This window comes from Anoplophora glabripennis, unplaced genomic scaffold, assembly GCF_000390285.2.
Source record: "Anoplophora glabripennis isolate ALB-LARVAE unplaced genomic scaffold, Agla_2.0 scaffold6, whole genome shotgun sequence".
NCBI classification, from domain to species: Eukaryota; Metazoa; Arthropoda; class Insecta; order Coleoptera; family Cerambycidae; genus Anoplophora; species Anoplophora glabripennis.
This window is the reverse complement of record NW_019416749.1, coordinates 1,813,064-1,838,283: the sequence shown is the minus strand read 5'-3', so window position 1 is coordinate 1,838,283 and position 25,220 is coordinate 1,813,064. Positions and strand designations below refer to the sequence as shown.

General features: G+C 31.7%; 1 protein-coding gene across 2 annotated transcripts; it reads left to right on the top strand.

Moving 5' to 3' along the window:
* The first annotated feature begins 1,324 nt into the window (after positions 1-1,324).
* On the top strand, positions 1,325-24,521 carry LOC108912199 (cytosolic carboxypeptidase Nna1-like). Of its 2 annotated transcripts, none has more exons than XM_023455404.1 (17): positions 1,325-1,368; positions 4,659-4,922; positions 6,445-6,662; positions 8,482-8,634; positions 9,023-9,252; positions 9,881-10,027; positions 10,520-10,775; positions 13,343-13,615; positions 15,918-16,085; positions 16,470-16,697; positions 16,822-16,913; positions 18,526-18,703; positions 20,913-21,053; positions 23,466-23,596; positions 23,680-23,826; positions 23,883-24,036; positions 24,141-24,521. In XM_023455404.1, the coding sequence occupies exons 2-17, from the start codon at positions 4,892-4,894 to the stop codon at positions 24,180-24,182; spliced, it is 2,589 nt and encodes an 862-aa protein (XP_023311172.1). In that variant the 5' UTR covers positions 1,325-1,368; positions 4,659-4,891; the 3' UTR covers positions 24,183-24,521. The 2 variants fall into 2 exon arrangements, with proteins under 2 accessions (XP_023311172.1, XP_018572898.2); XM_018717382.2 differs by having other exon boundaries at positions 13,343-13,623; positions 15,926-16,085.
* Positions 24,522-25,220: the final 699 nt, after the last annotated feature.

Genomic DNA, 25,220 nt, shown 5'->3' with positions numbered 1-25,220 from the left:
AAATTTCTGACAATTTTCATGGACATCGATTTTCTCGAAAAGTTTTAAGATTCAGAAAAATCTGTGAACCATAAACTCCTTGATCAATCCAAAACTGCAGACAGTTCCTCTCTTATCCCTCCAGTTTCCGAGATGTTCGATATATTTCCTTAACGGAGGCATTTGCATAAAAATCGACCATCCCAGCGTGTTTGGCGACCCCAGTTGAGTACGGTACCATCTTGAGATGAACTCATATGAGTAAATAAATATTTAGTTACTCAAATGGATGAACTCTCTAATTTTTTGAAAATTTTCATGGACTAAAAATGATTGAAAATCTTAGGCAACCAAACTTACACTATGATAATAGTGTAAATTACAATATTGTATTTACAAGAAAAAATTGAGACAAAACGACCCCAGTTGTGTATGGCACCACTTTGAGATAAGCATTTTAATTTTTTGCCAATTTTGATGTCTATCGATTGTCTCAAACAGTTTTAGGACTGAAATTTGAAAAAATTACGGTGGACTGTAACGGCGCTGTCCAATCCAAAACTGCATTCAGTTTCTTTCTAACTCCTCCAGTTTTCGACATTTTTTATTTTTTTTTCTCGACGGAAACTCGTGCTCAAAAATCGACTATCTCAGCGTGTTTAGCTACTCCAGATGTATACGGAACCGCCTTCAGAAAAGCACTTTCAATTTTTGAAAATGTTAGTGCTATTTGAAATACAACTGTAAACTATTATCGGTGAAGATCCGTAGGGATATACAGCTCGTAAAGCTACCATACACACACCCTCCAAAGAGGGAAATCAACTCAAGCTTCTAAAGCTTCGCATACAGGTTCTCTAAAGGAGACCTCACAAGCGTGCAGGTTGGCGTGAAGGGGGAGACGCCTGAGCATCCTGGAAATCCTTTTGCAGGCGAGCAGACAACTAACCTCCCAGCACCGTAGGCAAAAATGAAGCCTTGATCCAGAATCGTCGCTCAATACTATTCCAAAATGAGGATGTATGATCCCCTTAATATGCTTAGAGATAATGATGATCGGCTAACAACCAATCAAAATCCATGAAAGCATCCTATATTTTGTGCTGTTTAACTGCCAACCTCCAGCTATAATTATATGTATGTATATTTATGTGAAAGGAAAATAACCAACATTAATTAAACACACGTCCTGTTTTTTTTTGGCATTCAAAAATTTCAACGGTCGCTAAATATTCACAATACGTTCATGTTTATGAAAATTTGGTTACAGTCCAAGAACAGGTACGTTTCCCTTGCCAAGTTTTTAATTTATGGATTTTTGTAGAATATTAGTTCATTGCAAATTGCAATTTAGAGGTGAATAGTGGTGTTGATACCTGTTGCTTCAAGGTAACGTATTGTTTACATGTTTTAAAAAATATTTGTCCTTCAAATTAGAATGTAAGCACTATTAAAATGTGAGTTCATTGCTAAGCTTATTTTTACAGTTTATAGTTCTTTTGTGCAGCTTAAAACGGTTTATTTATATACATATATGCATGTGTATTCTCGTACATGCACAATACACATATTTTAATACTTATTTTACATGTATTTGGCAAGTAGCAAGTTGTATTAATAACAACAAACTTATGATTAATTGAGGCTAAAAATATATATGCTGGAGTTTGGGTTTCTAGATGATGTAAAATAAAATACCTAAATAATATGTATCTCTAAAATATAACATTTCAATCTTAATCTCTTAGTTTATTTATAAAATCATATATTTTACTTTAATTTAACCGTTATTTTTTCTGATAACACGTTTTCAAGTTTTTCAAATATTCTACTCACACAATTATTCCTACCATTTTTATGTATCGCAATGTCGAAAAGATAAAGGTAATGTAATTTAAAAAATAATAAGTACATCGCAAATGGTCTGTATTTCGAATCAAATGAGATATGTATTTATTAAGTTTGACAAAACAGTAGTTTCTTTTTTTGTCTTCATCCTCAGCATAATGAAATGAGACATAAAAAGCTTGTATATACCATTAGAAAAGGCCATTAGCAACAACCTTAACTAGAGGATGTACGATGTTTCTGAAGATGAATACAAAAAATGTATTATTCTATCAAACTGAATAAGTATAAACAATGGAATGACATAAAAAGCTTGTTTCAACGTATAGGAATAATCTGAAAGGAAGGTACGTTATTTCTGAGGATGAAAGCAAAAAAGAAAAATTGGAGATAATTTTTTCTTGACACCTTCTGGATGGTTGTAGCAAGCGGAGTGGTTGTTTCCTACAAATTTTATTTATTTTGCCAAATATTTTCTCGAAATTCTTAATTTTTATACCCTCCCATACCTTTTATTCAGCCGAACAACAATTCTTCAACTTCAACAATTTATTCAACTAAAATTACGAATTTCAGATCTTCATTTGCAGTTTTATTTTCGTGGCATTTTCGACCAAGTGGTGTCTATGTCTATGGCTTAATAACTAAAATCTGCTCTGCCCTGTGCTAATTTTTCATCGTACAAGGAAACTTGTATAAAAATATGCTGTTATCATGGCCAACTATTTATATCAAAATATAAAAATACATTATAATTATAAACTAGGTATATTTCCTATATTTGTAAAGATAACTATAACAAATTTAGGAGATTACGTGCGTGATAATAATTTATAATGAAGATCGTTGGAATCAGGATAAATAAACCACACTGCATATAACAACATTTAGGTTGTGAATTTTGTCTGCCAGAGTTATAACTCTCTAACGGACATAAAAAGTACCAGTGGGTACTCTTAAACGTTTTAAAGAATGTCCAAAATGTTTTAATAGAAAAATTACACAGGTGAAACAGAATGTTGTGTTTTAATGTAATCTTAATCTTACTAATTCTAATTTTACCGAAATTTAATTGCCAATGTAAAGGAAATTTACTTATACAAATTATTAGGCGATATTAGAAATCCGTACAAACCTATATACTTTTTATTTTTATAACATGACAATTTATTTGAACTTTTAAACAACAGGAACAAAAAACTTATAGAATACACTTATCTAATGAATAATACTGGTTTTATAGATGCAAAAGCATAGAAAAGACTTGCGCGAGATATGTACGTTTTTAAACGACGGGGAATATTTAATCCGGCGTAATCCGTGTAATAGTGTCCTGCTATATTTGTATATACAGGGTCGGAAAGTCCCCATGGTTCATCTGCCGTTACGTGAGAGGGATAAAGTAAGTCATAGAAATCCGTGCGATAGAGAAAGATGACTATAATGAAGGCGTCTAATAGTCGCCGCCCATTTCGCCCTTCCACAAATAAGAAGTGGATCTTATTTGTGGAAGGGCGAAATAGGCGGTGACTTTTAGACGCCTTCATTATAGCCATCTTTCTCTATCGCACGGATTTCTGTGACTTTCTTTATCGCTCTCACTTAACGGCCGATGAACCATGGGGACTTTCCTACCCTGTATATGTGTCTCGTGTATCTGATATTGTGCATTTAGTTAACTATCTAGGGGGCAACTGTCTCCCTGTTGCCCATCCTCGAACGGCGCCCATGTACTTAGTCCTGAATGCTCAGAAATCAGAAGTTATTGAACTTCTAAACAGCGAAACGAATTCGTATAAGTAGTACCTAAGGATTCCTGTTAAGGTTTTTTTTTTGTTATATCATGTTATCCCTCTTTATATCCTTATACGTAGGCGTATAAAATTATTAGAAGAGAAAAGGATGACTTATTCATGGTTGCTTTGTTCTTCATTAACATTATAAGCAATTAAAAATCATAGTTATATACATGACATATAGGCAAGAAGCATGCATTTATTAGGTTTAGATATATGTATATCAATATGGACAATCGTTTGTACTACGTTAGAAACTATAACTTATATTTATATTATTGTAGCAATAAAGATATAGAAAACTGAAAGAAATGTGTTCATCTTGTGTGAAAAATATTATAATCTATGCATCGTTTAATATACTCGTAAGTATCTTAATTTCAATCTGTATGTATTTTTAGTCCACTTGATTTTTCATATACTTACCGACATACTTTATTATTTATGGTTACAGCTTTATGCATAAATTAAAATTAAAAAAAGATCAAAATCAAAATAAATCATCTGCTTTGAGGAGAACTTAAAACTTATATTAATTTATATTATTTTTTAATAATATTAAGTTAAATGATACAAAATATATCAAATAGCTATTTATGGAAGCAAGTTGCGTAATGGCGAACTATATTTTAATTTATTTTTGAAATTATGGTGCTGTGTACATTATGTAGATTTTACCTAAATGAATCGTCTATAAAATATGATTAATTATTCTTGTTGACAATTTGTTACCTACAGTATTATGGTTAGATATTTTTAAGTTTTATCTGTTACCTAGTCGAAAAAGATCTTTGCACAATATTGCTTTTAGCAACACCTATTTTTATATTAAAACTATAATTATAATATTTACTTCCTAGAGTGTCTGTTAAAAACTTTATTCACAGCAATTGATAAAATACGAAATAATTCAAATACATTCATATATACGTAGGTATAAAGTAACATACAATACAGACATAAACTAAATTTATTTTAAGTACATTAATTCATGTGTCACGTTGGAAGGTAATGAATTATTTGTTTGCATTTCAGCGAAATTTGCATACGACTTCAGTGGTGGGAAAAAGCGAAAGCCCGAGATAGGTAAATGCCTTACTGGTTTCACTATTATTGATTGCCATCCCCATGGAAATGTAGTTGGGTTGCTGGGCATAAAAATAGGGACTGTCATAAGTGACTGTAGGGTTGCCAGAAATTGTAGAAATAAAATATGGAATGCAGGTGCAGATAACATCTAATTATATAAAAGAAAGGGATACAGCACAATGGAATCGGACAGTGAAAGTAAAATAAAAGGTGAGTAAAGTTACTTTGTTAGTTAAGATTCACAACTATTTAGATTTTAAATGGCTGTTAATTTACATTTGGAAGTATTTCAGTTTATAATGAAAAACTGAAACTCTGATTTATTTTTGCTGATATATTACAGTAACATTTATCATAAAATGTATCAATATCTACAAGCATAAACGGTATTATCAGAAATATTCAAACAATAGTTTTTAAAACAACCCTTGATAAATTAGTATTCCAAAATAATTTTAATAGCAATGCTATATACCGTTAAAATTACATTTTTATAAAGATAAATTAGTGGTGGATTATTGATAAATATAATTAATTGATTTTCATTCTAAACCATTCAAATAATTTAATTGTGTAAATATATAAATAACGTTTTCTTTTGTTCTGTTAATATTTAAACAGTGATAATAACAATATCTTTTTTCAAATTAAAATTTCATGATTTAGAAACATTGTCGATATTTCCTTATTTGCATATTTCATGTTACAAACCATAATGAATTATTTATTGCTGTAATATTACAGTCAATGCAGACTTGCTGAATCCAGGAATTGCAGAGAAATATATATTGATCTAATAAATTAATAAGTCAAATTTAGTTCTAGGCGACCTTTAAACAAAGAAATATTTTATCGATATCGGATGTAAAATATTTGTTATAAGTTCTATTTGAACTAAAATTATGCCAATTTTCATTTTTTTTAAGTTTGTACGAAAAACATGAAAGTAGATCATCTTTATATTTAAAACAAAGAAATAAATCAGATAATATTTGAAATTCTACTGCTATTTAAAGTAGTGTCAATAAAAAAAACCTTATTAAAGTTATATCCTTCCTATGTATAGGTAGTTATTTTAACAATCAACAAATCTATTCTAGTAAACTATACTAACAATATTCAAAATTAATTTCCTGTCAATCATAATTATAATAACGAAGTTTGTTGATTGATATAAAAAGGTATTTCTAGTAAATTTCAATGACATCATGTCCCAATGCAGACAATGGTATTTCGCGATAAATATGTTTAAGACCATAAAAAAAAATCCTTAAAAAATACATTATTATCACCTCCTTTACAATTTCATATTCTAAACGAATGAATATTTTAATGAGAGATTCTTAATTAAAATGAATTCCTAGCAACAAAGTCATATCATTGAAGAAGCAAATAAGTTACAAGTCAGTTTCAAAATTTCATTTATTTTCAAATTTTATTCAAAATTCCATTCCAACGGGACAAAACTCTAATTAAATAATATTTCCTGTATCTTTTTGGTTACATATCAATACATTTTGTATATATTATCCATTTCATTAGATATTTATTTTTATTAGACTCTCATAGTGTTATTCGCTCAATATTTTTAGTCATTTGATTCATCTTTATTTATTGCTATTTTTATAATATCTTCGTTCGTTTGCAACCTATTTAGTTATATTATATTCTTTGTATTTCTATTTGTATAACACTCCACTGCACATAACAGTATGAGACATTTTTGTTTCAGACACGGATTCAACTGTAAAGTCTCTGCAAGCGGCATTGTTTCCTCCACAGCTCACATGTTCTGGTAGCTATTTTTCAAATTTTTTGTTAAAATGTCAATATGAAGAAGAAGACGAATCAAAGTACAAAGTTAAAGAAACTTCTTCTAAAGACTGGTGTACTGTTAACAAAGACATAAGTTTTACTTTGCAACCACCTAGATGGCCAACAGAATGTCAGGTAAAGTTAGAATGTCAGATATACTAATCTAGTCTCATAAATTGAAGAAATCAGTATAGGAGGATGTTTCACATAAAAAACAAATTTTATTTATAATTGTAAAAATGTCTGGTTCACGCTTATGACAGCTTTTAGTTACCTACCTTAGAATATTAAGCATTCCATAAGATTATTAAACCAGCTCCATATAAAACGGTCCCTCGCCAAACATTCGTCAAACACAAATAATGTGTTAAATATTTGCAGATAATTTGGCTAAAATCTATAGCCTCATGACAAATATTCCTTCAAACATAAATTTAAATAGCTTTGTCGAATATTTGGCGAGTGAAGACATGCTTTTGAATGTGCCGATATGCAGCATCCACACAATACGACATTTGTTTACGTTTGACAAATATTTGGAAAGCGCCCGTATCATCTGAAGTCGGCCTCAACCACACAACAGGGATTGAGTTTAATTCTTAATTATGCCAGAACTCCATTGCTTTCTCTCTTACAATTTTGGCTCTATATTGAAATATATAATGTTACATACGAAAACATAGATAATACAGTCTAGGCTTGTTCATCTATTAAAAAAGTTCATTATGCAAGATCAATATTTAAGATGGTTTTGAGGACAACAAAAAATATGTATGTTTAAAATTTATTTCTTATTTAGTCATTTTATGTTTGGAACAGAACAGGATTAGGATTATTTAATTCTAAAAAAAATAAATAAAAAAGTCTAATGACAAACTTAAGCCTTCATTAAGAAAAGCTCTATTATTTTCGAAGTATTTGTGATTAACAGCTTGACCTACTTTTTTGTAACTCCTTGATAAGTTACGCTGTATCCATCTAAAAAAACACAAGACATGTTCTGGAATTGTTATAGTAATGTAATTGTAATTTTAAATATATATCCAATTGTTAATAACCAAAGGACTAAATAAATATACAGAAAAATACTTCTTTCTTTCATTATTTCATATTTTTATTCTGGAAATGCATATTAGTATTTTTTTTCAATATTCATAAAATTTTCATGTTGTGTACCACCAAATATCATTCTGCCTAGTACTTTCTGCCAGTCATCACATAAATAACTGAATCGATACGTCACGGCAAATCATAAAAATAGATATTCGTCTATAGATGAATCATATGCTTGTACAATTTTTTGTTTTGCAGGCTTTTTGTTTTGCATTAATATTAATAAAGAAGCTTTTAATTGTTTAGGAGATTTTATAAAAAATGAACTGGAAAATTAAGTCGATACCAGAACATTATTTTTGTAATATTCAACCCTTTCCGGTGTAGTAGTGGTATTGTGTTCAACGAGTAATTAAATTGTTCCTCGTCAAAGTCAAATAAAGCCCCCATACTTGGACCTAGGGAGGTATAAGGGTTATTACCCCTAAAACGGCGAACTCACGATCGTAACCGGATCCCTAACGTGTGGGGTGATGATTTTTTTATGGTTCTTAAAAACATAATTCACCAAAAATGTAGTAGTGATCGGAATTCATTTGTTATGATTGCAATGTAATTCAAATTAAGGAAAATTGCAGAAAAATTCAAATCAACTTGTGAAACATGTTTTGACAAAAATAAAGAGACAATAATTAAAATAATCGTCTTTTCTGTTCATAGCCACACTTGCCTGTATTCTGCAAATTGAAATAACCTTTGCTTAACTCAACTTTTTCCTTAATTTATGTCTTTCGCCATTAAAATTTGGCCAAAACGAAAACGACGAGACGCAATACGTGACTAAATACGTGAAACAATTTTAATATGTTGGAATTACATATTTGAATATCTCTTCCTCAAGGTGTTAGAAGAGAGGGTTAAACACATTAGTTATGTCCCTCCGTCTTTGGAACCGTATTACATAGCAACTGGGAATGAATGCCAACCGAAACCAACAGGAGATGAGTGTGGAATTATAGTCTATCAGTATACCCCAATAAGTGCAGTTAACTATGTAAGTTAATGTGTGTAATTTACTTTATTTTTGTATACCTTGGTACTTTTGCCATGTGAAAACGCACGTGAAAAGGCTACGATGCCTTCATAACTTTCACTATACAGAAGAGCATCTAGGGTGTCAAGAAATTATTACAAAAATCATATGACACTTTTTCAAAACTCAACGTTAAGGGAGTTACATAACATCATTATTTTATTATTAACATTTTAATTTTATTTTATTAATAATACAAATTTTTGTCATTAAGCGAAATTAAAGATGATCTACATAGCTACATTTATTTTATAAAACATAACTTTCTTTTATGTTCAAATCTTGCTAGGTTATTTGTAATCATGAATACCACCAAATATTATATTACAAGATTTGTATTTTTTTTTAGTTTAGTAGATCCAGTGTTGGTGGCAGCAACTATTTATTATCTACAAATTTATGCCCGGAACAAGACACTCTTAAGTTTGAGTCAAGATTTGAATCGGCAAATTTAGCAAGAGCTATTATGATAACGCCAAATTTTTATGAACTGCACCTTAGGGCTGATATGTATACCAGCAGGCATATGCAGTGGTTCTATTTTAGGATCACCAATACCAAGAAAGGTTTTTTATACAGGTAAGTTCAATAATCAAACATTTAAATCTAAAGATAAATATAGAAGGTGCGTTTCAAGGTAAACAGGACTTTTCAGAAATAGGTATTTCTAGTGAGACCATCTATTGGCCTAAGGATAAACTAAATCACTTCTTTCTAAAGGACATCCTCTAAGTATTGACATACTTAAAACCAAATTTTTCTACATTTAAACAAAGGAAGATTTTTATTTAAAATAATGCCTTTTTCATAAAATGGAAAATATGTTTTCCTTCTTTTAAACTGCATCCAACTCACAACACACATATGTATGTATCTTTTTCCGGATTGTCTAATTGATGTCAAACTTTACGGATATCTCTTACTATGTATTAGGAGTAGATCTGTCAAACTTTATATCTCTATAGTGATAAGAAGGTATTCTACTCACATAACTAAAAATATAAAGGCTGTATTTAAAAAATAAAGTTTTCTATTGTACTTGAAAAAAATGGCAACCTGGCAACAATGCATTTGCAAGAAAAATGCCAGGTTCATTACTTAGAATTATTTATATTTCAAAATTTCTGCACTTCAAACTGTTTTTAATATGCAAATGAGTTTATTTTTGAAGGTATTTTTTTACTTAGGTACTGTTTATTATTTTTAGATTCTCTATTACAAATTGTTCAAAAGAAAGTAGTTTGTACAATGAAGGAATGAAGCCATTAATGTATTCTACCAAAGACTCTCAGTTACATTCTATAGGATGGAGAAGATGCGGGCAAAATATAACATATTTCAGCAACGACAATGTGTAAGTTTTTTAATACGTACCATGTTTAAATGAAAGAAAAAATTAATAGATAAATAGAAAAGATGGGAAACGACCTCATTATTTTCAAATTTGTAGTTCCAGTAAAGTACCATTACAAAACTCTTGGTCAAAATAAAAATTGCTACGCCGCTGACCTAAATTACATTTATAAGAAAGAGTGGTACCACCGGGGAACAAAGGGGATTGAAAATACGTTATAAGTTGTAACATGTAAATTTTTTATTGTTTTCTTAATTTATAATAATTTAATTCCATACTTTAGATTGATTTTACAATGTTAATTTGCAGCAAAATTATTGATTGTAGTTTTGGCTACTGGCGTATCATGTTGTATTCATAATATTGATGGGTGGTATCCTGATTTTAATAACCTATGATATGATTGTCGTGATCTGCGTTTTTGAATATCGCACCTTATTATACCAACTTTTATCTATAGTTAAAAAGTATTTCCAGGTATTAATTTTACAGGGTTCCAGATGATCCCGATCAACAGATGACATATACATTGTCTTTTACAGTAAAATTCCCTCATGACGATGATGAAGTGTATCTTGCTCAGTGTTATCCATATACGTATTCAGACTTACAGGATTATTTGTCTGAAATTGCCACACATCCTATTAAATCCACTTTCAGCTCAGTCAGATTGTTGTGTAAAAGTCTAGCTGGGAATAACATTTATTATGTGACAATCACTTCGCCAGCTATTTCTGGAGAAAATAAAGTAAGTCATAGGGTACTTTCCAAATAACGCACAGCTTGTTTTCCTATATTTTGCATCCCAACTACGGCTATTGATTTTGAAAAAAAATATATCGGATAAAAAATTAAGCATATAGATATCGCAGAAATGTCAGAATAAATAGATTTTTATGGATCCCGATGTATATAGTTAGACAACACAGTGTAAATATATGTTTATCAAATAGTCGGTTGCTGAAAAAACATTGAGTTTATGGTAGGACCGCAGCCAGGACAACATTCAATTAACGAACTATTTTCATATCAGGGCATATAAGGGATATGTAATGTTAGTAGGATCTATCATAGGCAATTTTTAGTTGCATTAAGATAGAGTGGGTGCAAAACTTTTGTCAGGTGGTCAAAATCCTGACCTGTACACTACCCTACCTCCCGGCTACGGTCCTGGGCAGGCAGCCATATGTTGTTTACTAGAAATAGACATAAAGATATATGGAACGTTCTATTTAGAAAAACAAAAGGCGGTTGTTTTGACATCTTTGTGATGTTTATTTTTTTGATCTGATACAGAAATACAGCTTTTATTTTTAACATTTTTTCCTATCTCCTAAAATAACAACTGTAGGTGGAGTGGAAAATGTAGGGAAGAAATATACTATATAGAAGTTATTTCATTGGATGTGAAGGAAGAATGTAGACTTTAATTTTTTCAGACAGTCTAAGTTTCTCTGAGAATCCATTATATTTCCGAAATTATTAGAGATATAGGAAAATTGACTCATTTTCGAGCAGGATTAAAGAAACAAATATATTTTCTTAACATTTTCACAACAGAGAACACAGAGAAGTTTAGCACCCTGTAAACATTTGGTTTATCTGCTTCCATAGCTTACAGGTGGTAAAATACTCAAATAGAGAAAAATATAAATAATTTGAGAAAATATGAACGGTGTTTTGCCTATCTGTAATAGTTTCTGGGATACCCTTGGGTTTCATCGAAAATGTGACAATCTATAGGTACAATGTAATACTTATGTACATACTTTTTTAAAAATGATGTTAAGGTAACAAAATTTTGTGGTAACAATTTATACTTACATAATTTAACCCATCTTAAATGAAAATATCCTAAAAAAAAAAAGATATTTATTGTTCAATTTAATACAGTTATTCTTGAAAGAGGGAGCTTAAAAAGTGACATTTGAATTTATTTTCAATTATCGAAACCTACTTACCATTTTTTGGTTGTTAAATAACACAGCCACACAGAAAATAAAAAGCTGTCTGTACTTTTCATGCGACATATGTTATCTGCAGTATTTTTGCTTCCTGATCACGAATCCGGTGTCAGAATTGAGCTATCACATCACAGGAATTTTCTAACCCTGAAAAAAACAGGTCAAAAATAGCAAAAATTCACGAAAAAGTGCTAGGAAAAATACAAACAAATTTTTTTTCTATATTCAAATGTTCATTTATATGGTTAAGACCCCGCCGAACGTGAATCCACGGTCAGAATTGATGGTTCTTTTTCTAACCTCAAAAAAACGGATCAATTAAGGTCAGATATCCCGAATTTTCACGGATTCGTGATCAGTGACCCCGAAAACCCCCGTATACCAAATTTGTCGCGAATGTGTTATTTTTTGAAAATTTGATCGGCCATGTTATATCCGCCATCTTGAATTTTGCAAAATTGACCTCAAATCCGTGATCAGCGACCCCGAAAACCCCCGTATTCCAAATTTGGGGTGTGTTATTTTTTGAAAATTCGTGATATCTGACGGACTCGTTTTTTTTAGGTTAGAAAAAGAACCATCAATTCTGCGGATTCACATTCGACAGGGTCTTATCCATGTAAATGAACATTTGAATATAGAAAAAAAAAATTGTATTTTTCCTTGCATTTTTTCGTGTAATTTTTGCTATTTTTGACCTGTTTTTTGAGGTTAGGAAATTCCTGTGATGTGATTTCTCAATTCTGACACCCGAATTCGTGATCAGGAGGCAAAAATACTACGGATAACATATGTCGCATGAAAAGTACAGACAATTTTTCTTTTTTTTTGCGTGGCTGTGAATTGGTCATATTTTTATTTAATGCTGACTACACCACTGGATTATCTTCCGTTTTAATCTATGCATTTGTTACTTCGCTTTAGAAAATTTTTCATAAAAATTCCTAAACGTTTGGGTAGTAGTTTCCTTACAAACCTTAGTTATTGCTCCCCTTTGTTGTTTTTTGTATACCTACTTTTGATTTAACAGAGACGAGCCTTAACATTCAAAAAGAGCAAATTAGTGAATATTTACTTCCCTTATTTTCTAATTTCATTGCGCACCTCGTTTAGGAAGAACAAAAATAAGTGAAATTGTACAATCAGTGGGAAATATATTTTCATCAAATTTGGTACAAATGCAATTCAGGAAGTGCAAAATTCAGTGGTGTAGTCAGATTTTTTGGTAACTGAAAATATATTCAGATGTCATGTAATGTAATAGAGTTTTTTGAAGTTAAAGTGTCCCTGTAAAGTAGGTCACACTGTACATATGATTTACATAAATAATTAATGCCATTTTAAATTTCAGAAAAAAAGAGCTGTTGTAATAACGGCTAGAGTCCATCCAGGAGAAACGCCGTCGTCTTGGATGATGAAAGGCTTTTTAGATTTCTTGACTAGTGACTCCGCACCTGCCAAAGAATTACGTGATAAATTTATTTTTAAAATAGTGCCAATGTTAAACCCGGATGGTGTAATTGTTGGAAACAATCGATGCTCACTTTCGGCCAAAGATCTGAATCGCCAATATCGAACGGTGATGCGAGATGCTTACCCGTCCATTTGGTATACCAAGCTAATGGTTAGAAGGTTTGGCATAGTTGTATTACTCTTAGGTGATATTTTGCATGATTTTTATTTTTTTGGTTGTTGTAATTACAATAATTCTTTCACATAGAGTGATTTATTGCGGTATTAGAAATCCCACTCATTATTTTTTTCTGAAAATTTCAGCGTAAATAAAAACATATTCAGGACGACTTCAGCTCTGGTTATACCAAAACTCGACATATCTTGCTATTTTATACGTCGTCATCGCTCTAGCTCCGTATAAGCTGAAATTTCCAAAAATTAGTAAGAGTAACTCCTGTAATATTTTTGAAAAACTGTTTTTATGCACAACAAAATTTTACATTGTAATATACATGTTCTGTAAAGAACTTAACCTTGAAAAGGATATTCACGTATTCAGTGAGCATTCTCAAAAACTTACCTGTACCAAATTTCAAAGGATTCCATTGTAAAGGCCAAAATTAAAACAAGATTTTGGCCACCTTTTCATTGCGGTAATTTATCCCAAAAACATTGCCATACTAGCAAGATATACCAGAAATGTATTTATATTGTGACAAATGAAGGTCCACCTTTGTGACTATAGTCTGTATGATAAAAAAATATGGTATGCGCGTAAATTTTCATATCAAACAAATGAACATTGCAAAGACCTTTATTTTGTAAATAGAACACCTTGTATATTTGGACATATTTAGATACCTACAAGACCTTGCGATTATAGTGGTATGTAGAGGGTGTCTCAAACTCGATAGTACGGGCCTACTGTGCATGTGAGGATACAAAAATATTAAATAAAATTTGGGACACGTGGTGTTAATTGGGATGAGATAAGCTTCATTTTTAATCGAGTGTTATCTTTGGGATTTGTCAGAAACGACTAATAACGTGATCTATTATATTTTTTCCAGAAACATATCCAAATGTTTTTCCTATTAAAAAGTTCTCCTTTTTTTTAATAAACTGTGAGCTGAGTTTATTAACATTTCGCCGTTTGTGATTTTTTCTTTCAAATGATTAATATCTCGCTAAGGTGTTGTGCAAGCCTTGTTTTATAATTCCCCCACCCCCCCCCCCCATAAAAATGGAGGGGTGTTTGATCTGGTGACTTTCCGGGCCACTGAATAGGTACATTAAGCTCAATCCATTTTTCTGGAAAAGTTTTATCTAAATATTGCTGCACAATCCTGGCCTTGTCGTGCTGAAACCATAGGTATCTCATTAGCTGCAAAGACACATTCTCCAGAAGTGCAGGAAGTTCTTCTTGTAAGAAAAGGTAACTAACGCTGTTCGATGTATATTTTTAAAAATAGGGCCCAATTAAGTGCCTACCGATGATGTCGCACCATACATTTACTCTAAAATGGCCTTGGTTTTGAACTGGATTTACAATGTGGGGATTTTCAATGGACCAGTAGTGTTCGTTGCGCCTGTTTGTCAAACCATTACTGACAAACCGACTTTCGTCCGTCCAAATAACGTGCCGTAAAAGGTTATGATCAACATTTACTACAATTTGAGCTGTAAAATTAAGTCTGTTTCATCCTCATCCCATTTAACACCACGTGTCCCAAATTTTATTTATTTTTTTTGTATTCTAACAGTATCCTATCGAGTTTGAGACAACCTCTATGGTGTTGATTGTATTGCATTGTATTGATGTTGTTGGATGACGGTTGTATTTCTAATAATATGGAAGATATGTCCAAAGGATTGTGAGAAACGACTTGTATTTATATATGTAAATGGATAGGTACTTTATTTCTATTGCATTTTCATAAAGTTTAGTGGGATCTTTTCTAATAGAGATACAGTTAAAAGGCCTAATATCTATATGGCACAATCATTAACCACATCTCCATTACTATTAGAGATAGACCCATCAAACCTTATATCTCTGTAATTGCGAAAAGGTGTTCCACCTGAATATGTATATACAGGATGCTATATTATAAAAACCAAATTCTGGTCAGGGATTCTCATTTTTTAATCTACTACCCACTATGAAAATATTGAAAAATAATTTAGTACATACATACATACAGCATAGAAAAGTAAACGATCAGTTTTAGCAAATTTTAGTAAAATTCGAAAATGAAATAAATTTGAATTCGCATGAAGCTAGTTGCTGTGTCCTTTCAGTAGGTACCCCATGTTCCGATAACTTTATACAAATTCTCAGAATTTATATTTAAATATACTCATATATAAAATTTCTTGGAAAATTTTTCTAGTAGTTTCCAATCTCATAAAATCAATTGTTAATTATTTTTATGCATGAATTTTAATGTATATTTGTTAGTGATCATCAGCTTTTTAGGCTTTTAGAAGAATGCGGGGTTGCCATGTATTGCGACTTGCATGCGCATTCGAGAAAACATAACATATTTATATATGGCTGCGAAAATCGGCGTGGTGGGGACAGAAGGTTGCAAGAACAAGTTTTTCCATTAATGCTGCACAAAAATACAGCTGATAAGGTAAATATTTTTTTAAATGTATTATACGTATTTAGAAAACGACAATTAAAATTACTAGCAAATGATCTTAGGCCAAGGAACCTAAAAAAAGTAACAAACACAAACACATTCAGAGTTTTTCAGTTTCTGCCATTTAATTTTATTAATTAAAAACGTTATTCAAATAAAACTACTGAAACATATTCATATTCAAGCTCATTTCCAGTAGGAACTGCTCTTTCACAAGACACTTAAAAAAACTTTCCTACTCTCTGAAATTGTGGCATATTCTAGTTTTTTCTGTTTAACTGTTTAGAAAAATTTTAATCTATTTATAGTAGTAAATTGGGAAATATGTCTGTGCTATCTGCTTTGACAGATGCTGAATCATATATATTTTTTTAGTTTTCATTTGAAAGTTGTAAATTTCGGGTTCAGAAATCGAAAGAGGGAACCGGTCGAGTGGTAATGTGGATGATGGGCATTGCTAACAGTTATACGATAGAAGCTTCATTTGCAGGATCGACACTTGGAAATAGAACGGAAACCCATTTTACCACTCAAGATTATGAACAGATGGGAAAATCGTTTTGTCAAACTCTGTTAGATTTTTATGATGACGATCCAAGAAAGGTACATCGAAAACATCTCTTATATGCATTTACTACATTAATTGTCATTGCATTTTGCCTTTTTTTTCATAATACTCTAATGTAGTTAAAAATACATGTTTTAACTGATTCTGTGTTTTTCTTAGGAGAAATTGAGGATCAAAATAATCGACAGGTTAACTAAAGAAGGTTCAAATGCCGATGAACCCACAAATATAAGGCTAAGTGATTATTCGAGGTAAGTACCGTTGCAATTTGGTAAAAGTTTGAAAGTGACAACCTTATTTTTCACAAATACTGCCTAAAAAACACATTTATGAAAATGCTTTGGACATTAAAGGTTTCAGCACACAAACCGCGATCTGCCACAGCAGACAGCGATTACTGATCTTTATGGTGGTCATTGATCTTGTAACGTCATAAAGGGTGCAGCATTACTATCTTCAAGATTTTGGCACATACCTATGACGTGATTTATCCGGAAGAACAGCGATTTCGCTCTTCGAATAAATTTTCTATTTTCTTCTCGCGTTTTCAATTCTGTCGCGATGGCTTTACAGAACGCTTAGCGACACGCGTTCGGAAAAAGCACGAAAGTATATCGGCGTTTTTATGCAAAGCGCTCTTTGTCGCAAGTCCAGTGGCTCTGTCTGTCAAGAATAGTTTTAGCACAGTTTGTTTTAGTTTTAGTTTAGCTATTGATCAAGCGGGACATGGATGCAATGGACGCAATTGAATTCTATTTCTATTAATTGGATGTACTGCCCATCGCCTCTTATTTTTTCTATTACATATTTTTTTATAGCACAAATACAATATACACGGATCCATTTTCATGTACTTCACTGACTACTGTGTGGCATGAAACTGGCGACAACTGATAGAATACGCGTGCATAAAATGGAGCAGAAATATACCGCGTTTTTCTCAATTTCGCGTTGAGAGGAGAAAAACGCGTGCATAAAAGAGGTCTAAGAGTCTATAAATTGCATTTTTCAGAATGAAAAAATCTCTTTCCATTATCAAGCTATCGGGCCGGTGACTTTTATGTGAATTATCCTATATATTTTAAATACACTTGAAATAAATAAATGTTACGTTAGGAAAAGCATTATGAGCTACTGAGCCAGCGAGTTTTATGTGAATCATCCTGTATATTTTAAATACACTTGAAATTAATAAATAAATGTTTAGTTAGGAAAAGCAGTACGATCTACTGAGCCGGCGAGTTTTATGTGAATCATTCTTACCTCTCGCGTAAATATTTAACTAAATCTATTAAAAAGAAACAACTTATTTTTTTCTTCATACATCTATTTTATTATACTCAACCCTCGCGCAATCAAGGTAATCTAAACAACTGCATTAAGTTGGCAATGTGGGATGTTGCCAAAAACAAATTTAAATGTGACATTTTTTTCTTAGAACGCTATTACCGCTATTATCAACGAAAATTTAGTGTCATAAATTAAAATAGAGCAAGCAAAGTTATTTTTCTAATGTATTCGGACATATAAACACACTCTCACTCACACATACGTGTGTACAGAGTCTTCATCAATGTTTACAAGTCACGTGACCGCGGAGTTTAGGCAACCCAACATCGCACGGCGGTGCTGGTAACGGAAATTCCCTAAATCGCGGCGTCACCAGTATTAATGATTCGTTTACAATGAACAATGACAAACCATTACGTCTACGCTCGAGATAATATCTATCTCTAAAACTGACCATTTTCAGACGTTGGACCCATGAAGGATTTTGATCAGGATGTTATGAAGTAACATCCTATATAGTAATGTAGTCAAATTTTCATTTTTATATGAATAATATGTGATTTTATTTTTCAGTGACGAAGGGGCGTCGTCAAGTACAAGCGATGAAGTAGGACGTGACGATGACATCGTTATTCCAAATGTGCCACCTCCTTCGCCAGCGATCGATAGTAAAAAATTAAAACCGAAACTGTCGTCAGTTCCAAAATCGAAACTAACCAAGAGTTCGTCTGCCAAGAGAAAACCTTTACCCGTAAATAACTGAATTATTAGTTCAAAATTATATTTTGTTGAGTAGTATTGTAGTTAAAATTAGTGGAATCAACATAATTTAATTGATGTTAAATTACTTTTTTTGTATAACCTGCGTATCGGCCGGCAAACATATTGTGTAACAGTAAGCAGTTATAAGCTCTACTCGCGATCAGAACGTGCAACAGTCTTTTTGCAAAATATTGAGATCGCGAACAGTTCTTGTAATGTTAGCGTCATTTATCTCTATTTACGTGGAGCTCGCCAAACGTCTGTATTTTTAAAAGATATGTTCGCCGAATCTCGGTTTGGCATAGACGGTTGAAATGTTGTTTATTTTGTCCCATTTATGGAGTAACATATGAAAAAGTTGTAGCTACTTATGCTTACAGAAAAAATATTAGGAAAAGAAAGATTTGTAGAATGTTGACTTAACTAAATGTAAAAATAAAACAAAAAGAATGGTGTGTGGAAGAATTAGATTATCCAAAGTCGAAAACTGGCATACGACAAAAGCATTATATGTATATCTACTTACATCTCCTGGTCTGTTTTCAAGGCTGGCTTTTGCAGTTCCTCGGATGACCCTGTTGTCGTCTAGACTAGATAGTCTAGAAGATAAACAATATGGTCGGCGCAAGCGAGAATCTGATCTGTTTCGAACGATGATGTCGGTATGTAGCTGTTCGCGACTTGTTTGCGAAGCGTACGCGAGCTGATCGCGCGCAAGCCTTGTAACTGTGTATGAATTGCTCGTTTTACGTTTGCCGGTGAAGCACAAGTTGGAGGTGAACAAAAAGATGCTGTTGTATCAGCTGTTCGCAATCTCATCACATACATTTTGCGAACAGACTATTGAATGATCGCGAGCTGTTCACACCTTAATACATCAGTATTTTGAAAAGCATGTGTTCGACATATCTGCTGTATATTTTATTTTATTTACATAATTATTAATTTGCTTTAATGATCGAAAATGAATTCCTTTTCTTTCTTGTTTGCTAACACCAAATTTTAAAATCCTACTTTAAGTAAAATGTTCATTAGTAGAACATGATCCAAATGTGAAAATGGTTTAATGGTGTATTGTAATTTTGTTTGGGATGTTTTAATATTAATTTAAGATATAATCACTTTTTCAATCATTCTTCAGCGTTAGATGTTATATGTAACACGACATTGCTTTTACGTGAATTGTTATTTACCGAATACGAATTACAAATAATTTTAATTCATTACTTCATTGATTATCTCTTTTAAAGAGAATAATGATTTCTTACATATGATTTTTATATTTTATTTAAATTAATAAAATAAAAGATTTGCAAAAAAATACAAACATAATGTATTGCCGTTTAAAAATTATTAATATATAATATATATGACGTGTGTACAAACAAACATTATGTAGTTTGATCTAATAGTATAACTGACCTACGCAAGGTGGGTTGGAAGATGAGAACCACCATTACAAGTGATTCCCATAACCCTTTTTTATTTGCAAAATCAAATATAATAATATAAATTTGAAGCTTTACGAGTTTTAAAGCCTTACCTCTCCCCCCTGGCAACATTATTTGTGCGTCACTGCTTTTAACAACGGATCACAGAGAGATGTAACAGGTATTTTATATATAAGTTGTTTACATAACAGCTTTCTAATGGTTGTTATTTTAACATTTTCGAAAGCACATTTCATAGCTAACAAATTGAATTAACAAAAGCTTTTTCAAAAATCGTAACTGGAATGTTCAAATCAGGATGTGATATTATGTGATTTAAGATTGATTCTAACATTTGCTTTTATCTTGGTCTCATGAACTTATATTTTAACCGGTCTAGTTTTCGATGTACGGGGTAACAACATGTTTGAAAAATATCAAAAAAGACCAATTATATATCTCCAAATATATCTGACGTAGATTAAGCAAACTTGAGCTAGCGACTTAACCTAATAACCATCAATTATTTTTAAGGAAGGCAATAGTATTTTTTGTCTACCTATTTGTTTCATAAGTTTTTTATTTTTGCTTTAAAATAATAAGCGATCAAATTAAATATAAGATAATTAGAGGAAATATAAACTAGGATAATTGCTGCTAACAAATGCTTTTATTTTAGCCAATCTTTTCAGTTTGAGTCGTTTGCATATTTAATTTAATTATTTTTACTTATTTTATTATGTCAAATTCATCAACAATCTTTTTTAGATATGTAAAGCAACTCTGAAATTGTCCCTCTCAGAAAAGGAATGTACAGACAGTGATAGCTCCTCGTGCAGTGAAACGGAAATTGAAAAAATTGCTGCTTTACGCCGGCGGCGCAAGCAGATTTCCAAAAAAAATAAAAAGGTAGATATGAGAGTTTTATACACGATTTTCAATTTATTACATCATTCAACCATTACTGTATGTAAATATCGTATTCTTAATACAAGGTGATGCAAAACTTATCCAAAAAAAATTAATATACGGGGACTCTTACAAAAAAATCAAAATGGGCAGTTCGAAAATGATTTTAAAATACACTTTTATACGGCACTGGAAACTGGTTCACTGTAAAAGCTTACCTTGCGTAAGGCAAAATATGGAGTAGGCGACTGGCACGACCGCAAATGGTAGAGTTGTTTCAAAATCTTATGAGCTTTGACCTTCATATGCGCAGAAACATAATTCCGACCGTCGGCTAAATTATTCTACGTCCTAAAAACATTACATCCATTATTCAGTCTATCTCGAGCTCTCGTAGCGTAAACAAGCCTAAGGTCCGATTACAAATATCATAATAAAATGCCCTATTCTTTATCTACATCTTATTTGTATTTTATTGTCATTTTCTTCTGTATGCATGTTATATTTTTATAAGTCTTTAGGTACATTTATATTTGTAATTTGCCATTTTTGACGTGTCCCACGTCATTGCATTTATCTTATGGACAATAAAATTATTATTATTATTATTATTATTATTATTATTATTATTATTATTATTATTATTATTATTATTTTAATTTAAGCAATAAAAATATATATAACGAACGTTCGCCAGTTGACTTTATTGATGCCCGAGCTCCTTAGTTCATTTCTGGTTGTAATGAGCCACGTGGTCTAATTCTGAGTCAATGTTTTCACAACATGCTTATTAGAAGAATTGTGTGGATACGCCACGCCTTTCGCGCATTTCGCGGCTCATGAGATTTTGAAACTACTCTAATAAAAAATGAACGGACAAAAAATTGAAAGTTCTTTCTCAATATTTGCCATTGAAAAACTAATGTAAAACTAATGACTTGATGATGTAGTGTAGATGTTGATGATGAATGATGTAGAACTAATGAACTAAAACTAATGTAAACACTATCGCAAAAACGTTGATACTAAATCGAATTTCAGTATTCGAAATTGCCGGGTCACGTGGAGAGAGAGAGAGAGCGCACTGCGTACAGCGTACAATGCGAATGACGCTAGAGACTACAATACAGCACGAAGCACTATATATAAAAGGCAGCCGACTCGTCCGCCATTTTGGAGCCCCCTTGAAAATAACCGCCGATTTTACACCGTTTGTTTATTAAAGCTTCACGTTAAATTTTTCTGAATATTCAAATAAAATAGACACCAGAATATTACTACATCTTAATTAAGTGTAGGTACATTGTGTACACATTTTATGAATTACAAAACAAAATGTACCTAATTATTATTTAGTTATAAAAAATATGTGAACGTGAGGGTTACGATGGTGTTACCTATATAAGTGTATCGTTTTGCCATTTTTTTGACATTTTTTAAATCATCAAAAATACAACTCATGGAAATGTTCAAGGAGAGATTGTATATTTGACTACGCATATTCGACATCAGGAATAAATTAATGATACAGCCGAATACCCATTCATTTTTAATACAATATTCTAATTGAAACCATAGGAAACAACCGCTGAAAACCGTTCACTAGCGAGTTTACAATAGATCTATGATTATGATGACATGACGAAGTGGGCTCCAAAATGACGGATGAGTCTGCTGTCTTTTATCTCTAGTGCTATAGACTACAGTAGCTCACCGTTGTAAGGGTTGCAAATACTAGGTACAATTTCAATATTTTTTTTTCAGACACTATAAAGATTTTACAATTTTTTTTCCTATGTTGACTCCATTTGTCATGACGCATTTTATTCCCAAATTTTTTTGGATAAGTTGTGAATCACCCCCTGTAGCGAGATTTTCAAATTTTTATTTAAACATAAAGACAAGCTGAAAAGTAAGTAAAATAAAGGCTTCCCCATTAGCTGATTCTAGAGAAATATGTGTTACTCTTAGAAAAGAATGTTATTTTGGCTCAACAAATGAGTAGAATCTGATTTTAGAGAATAATTTATTGACATGTGAATTGAAAAATGTTACAACAATTTTTTAAGCTTTAGAATAAAAATCATCAATAATACCTAAGTCCAGGAAACAGCAAAATAATGTTTTCTACTTGTTTTTATAAACATTTGCAGGTGCAAGAAGCCGATGCTCCTTACTTAGTGTGCCGATACGAATTGTTTCTAGATTTATGTGTCATGAATTTGCACAGCGTCGGTTTTTATTTAATAATGAGTTAAAAGTAAATAAATAAATCATATTATATCTTCTTGGCTGCAGTTCGTTTATTCTTCTTAATTTTTTTTTGAAAAGTGGTAAAACTATATGTTGGAGATAGTAACAAACACGGAGTTTTACTAGTATTTGGAGAATTAATAAGATTCTTTTTTCCAGCCTCTTCAAGATTATTCCGATAGTGAAATTCAAACTCATGAATCAAGAAGGGTGATTACTGTTTTCGATTTAATACCAGGAGACAATTTACGATCCGATCTATGCGCAGGAAGACCTAAAGCTCAACCAAAGTAAGTAGTCCATTATTTTATTATTTATTACAAATGGTTTTTGCTATCTCAAACCATATTATTAATCTATAAAAACGTTACAGGATTATTACTGACAAAAAATGTCAGACCACCAGACAACTCACCGAAGTACAAGCAAAATTGTTTACTTTGAAAAATAAGCTGTGGTTTGGCACTGGAAATGGAGACTCGCCTATATCGTGGGGTAATTGTTCAACATCACCTAAAAAGTATGTAACTAGTAATATTTCAAATTTAACAAAAGGCATAATACAATTTCATTTAGGAAAAAGTGCATTGTGAAGAAGAAGAAGAGACAAGAAAAAGTAGAAAAGGTCAATAACAAGGAAACAAAATCAAAAATAGATCAAACTGAAAAATCTACGAAAAACCAAAATGGGTATAACATTATCACTATAACATTCGCTTCTGTTGCTCAAGTTAGTTTAAAAATAATGCAATTGGATCTTTAGATAATCTGAAATTTTACGCAAAAATAAAAACTTTATTTAAAAAACCGTAACTCTAAAATCTTCCTTTCCAGATTAAGACGACAGATTGCTGTCGATTATCCAACTCAAGGTAAAAAATTATCAATAAGAAAATCTAAAAGCCTTCCTGAAACTCCAAGCGACGAATTGGTGCAATGTAAAAGCAAAACTGCAGTTAGTGGTGACGAAGAAAAGCAAGACAAAAAGAAAAAGAAAAAACGTGGGAAGTTCGTTAAAAAAGCAAAAGTTATTAGTAATGCTAAGCAGTTTACTCGGAAAGACTGACTCTTTAAATGCATATCGGATTAGTTGGTTTCATTTTGTTCTAGTTTTAACAAAATCAACAGTACTGCCTTAGATGTGATAATGTAGTCTAACCGATTATTTGTTTATATATATTTTATATTGTTTACAAATAACAAAACGTTGCAGTAATATAAACCATTTTAGCGTTGAAACTGTGTTGATCATTATTTATATAAAACCTTCATCGAAAAATGGCATTTCTGTATTAATTCATCGGAAACTCATTGCAATTTTAACACTTTCTAGCAAAATTAATTTTTTGAGACCTACATGATACAACAATTGGCACCATCGCTAGCTCAAATAGTTGTGTTGCTCGCCACACAGTGTTTCGTCTACTTTTTATTTCACCACAGTGAACCTTAAACCAACAGTTAATGGGAGAATGATTTGCACAATGAAACTATAGTAAGTTTTGCCTACATATGACCATGTCCTACCCGAGCAACTTACCGAGCTCCAACAGCAGCTGGCAAAAATTGTATTCGCAGTTTCCTTCAAGGTACAACGTGTGGATATTATTTAAGGACAATATAGATGTCGAAAGAGTTTAAAGGCTTAACTGTTTGAACTTTCCCTTTGAATGTGTCCAGACGTTTTTCTGAACTCGTTTTTCTTCTTTTTCTTCTTCTGCCTCTAAAACTTGTAATTTCTAGTTTACAAAAGAAAATATTGGGAAATGTTTTTCTACCTACTGCGTAAATGGGGGCTCTTTTTTAGGAGTATTAGTAATCATAGACAGTACCTACCAAGACCGAAGTTGTTTCAGCTGAGTATAATGACAAAAACATTTGGAAAAGTTAAAATAGATACAAGCTCAATAAATT

Bases quoted from the DNA above. Each gene is read 5' to 3' on its own strand.
- LOC108912199 (XM_023455404.1), top strand. From the start codon at position 4,892: ATGGAATCGGACAGTGAAAGTAAAATAAAAG. The intron at 6,663-8,481 runs GTAAAGTTAGAA...CTCTTCCTCAAG, and splicing joins GATGGCCAACAGAATGTCAG to GTGTTAGAAGAGAGGGTTAA. The intron at 23,597-23,679 runs GTAAGTAGTCCA...AAAACGTTACAG, and splicing joins AGACCTAAAGCTCAACCAAA to GATTATTACTGACAAAAAAT.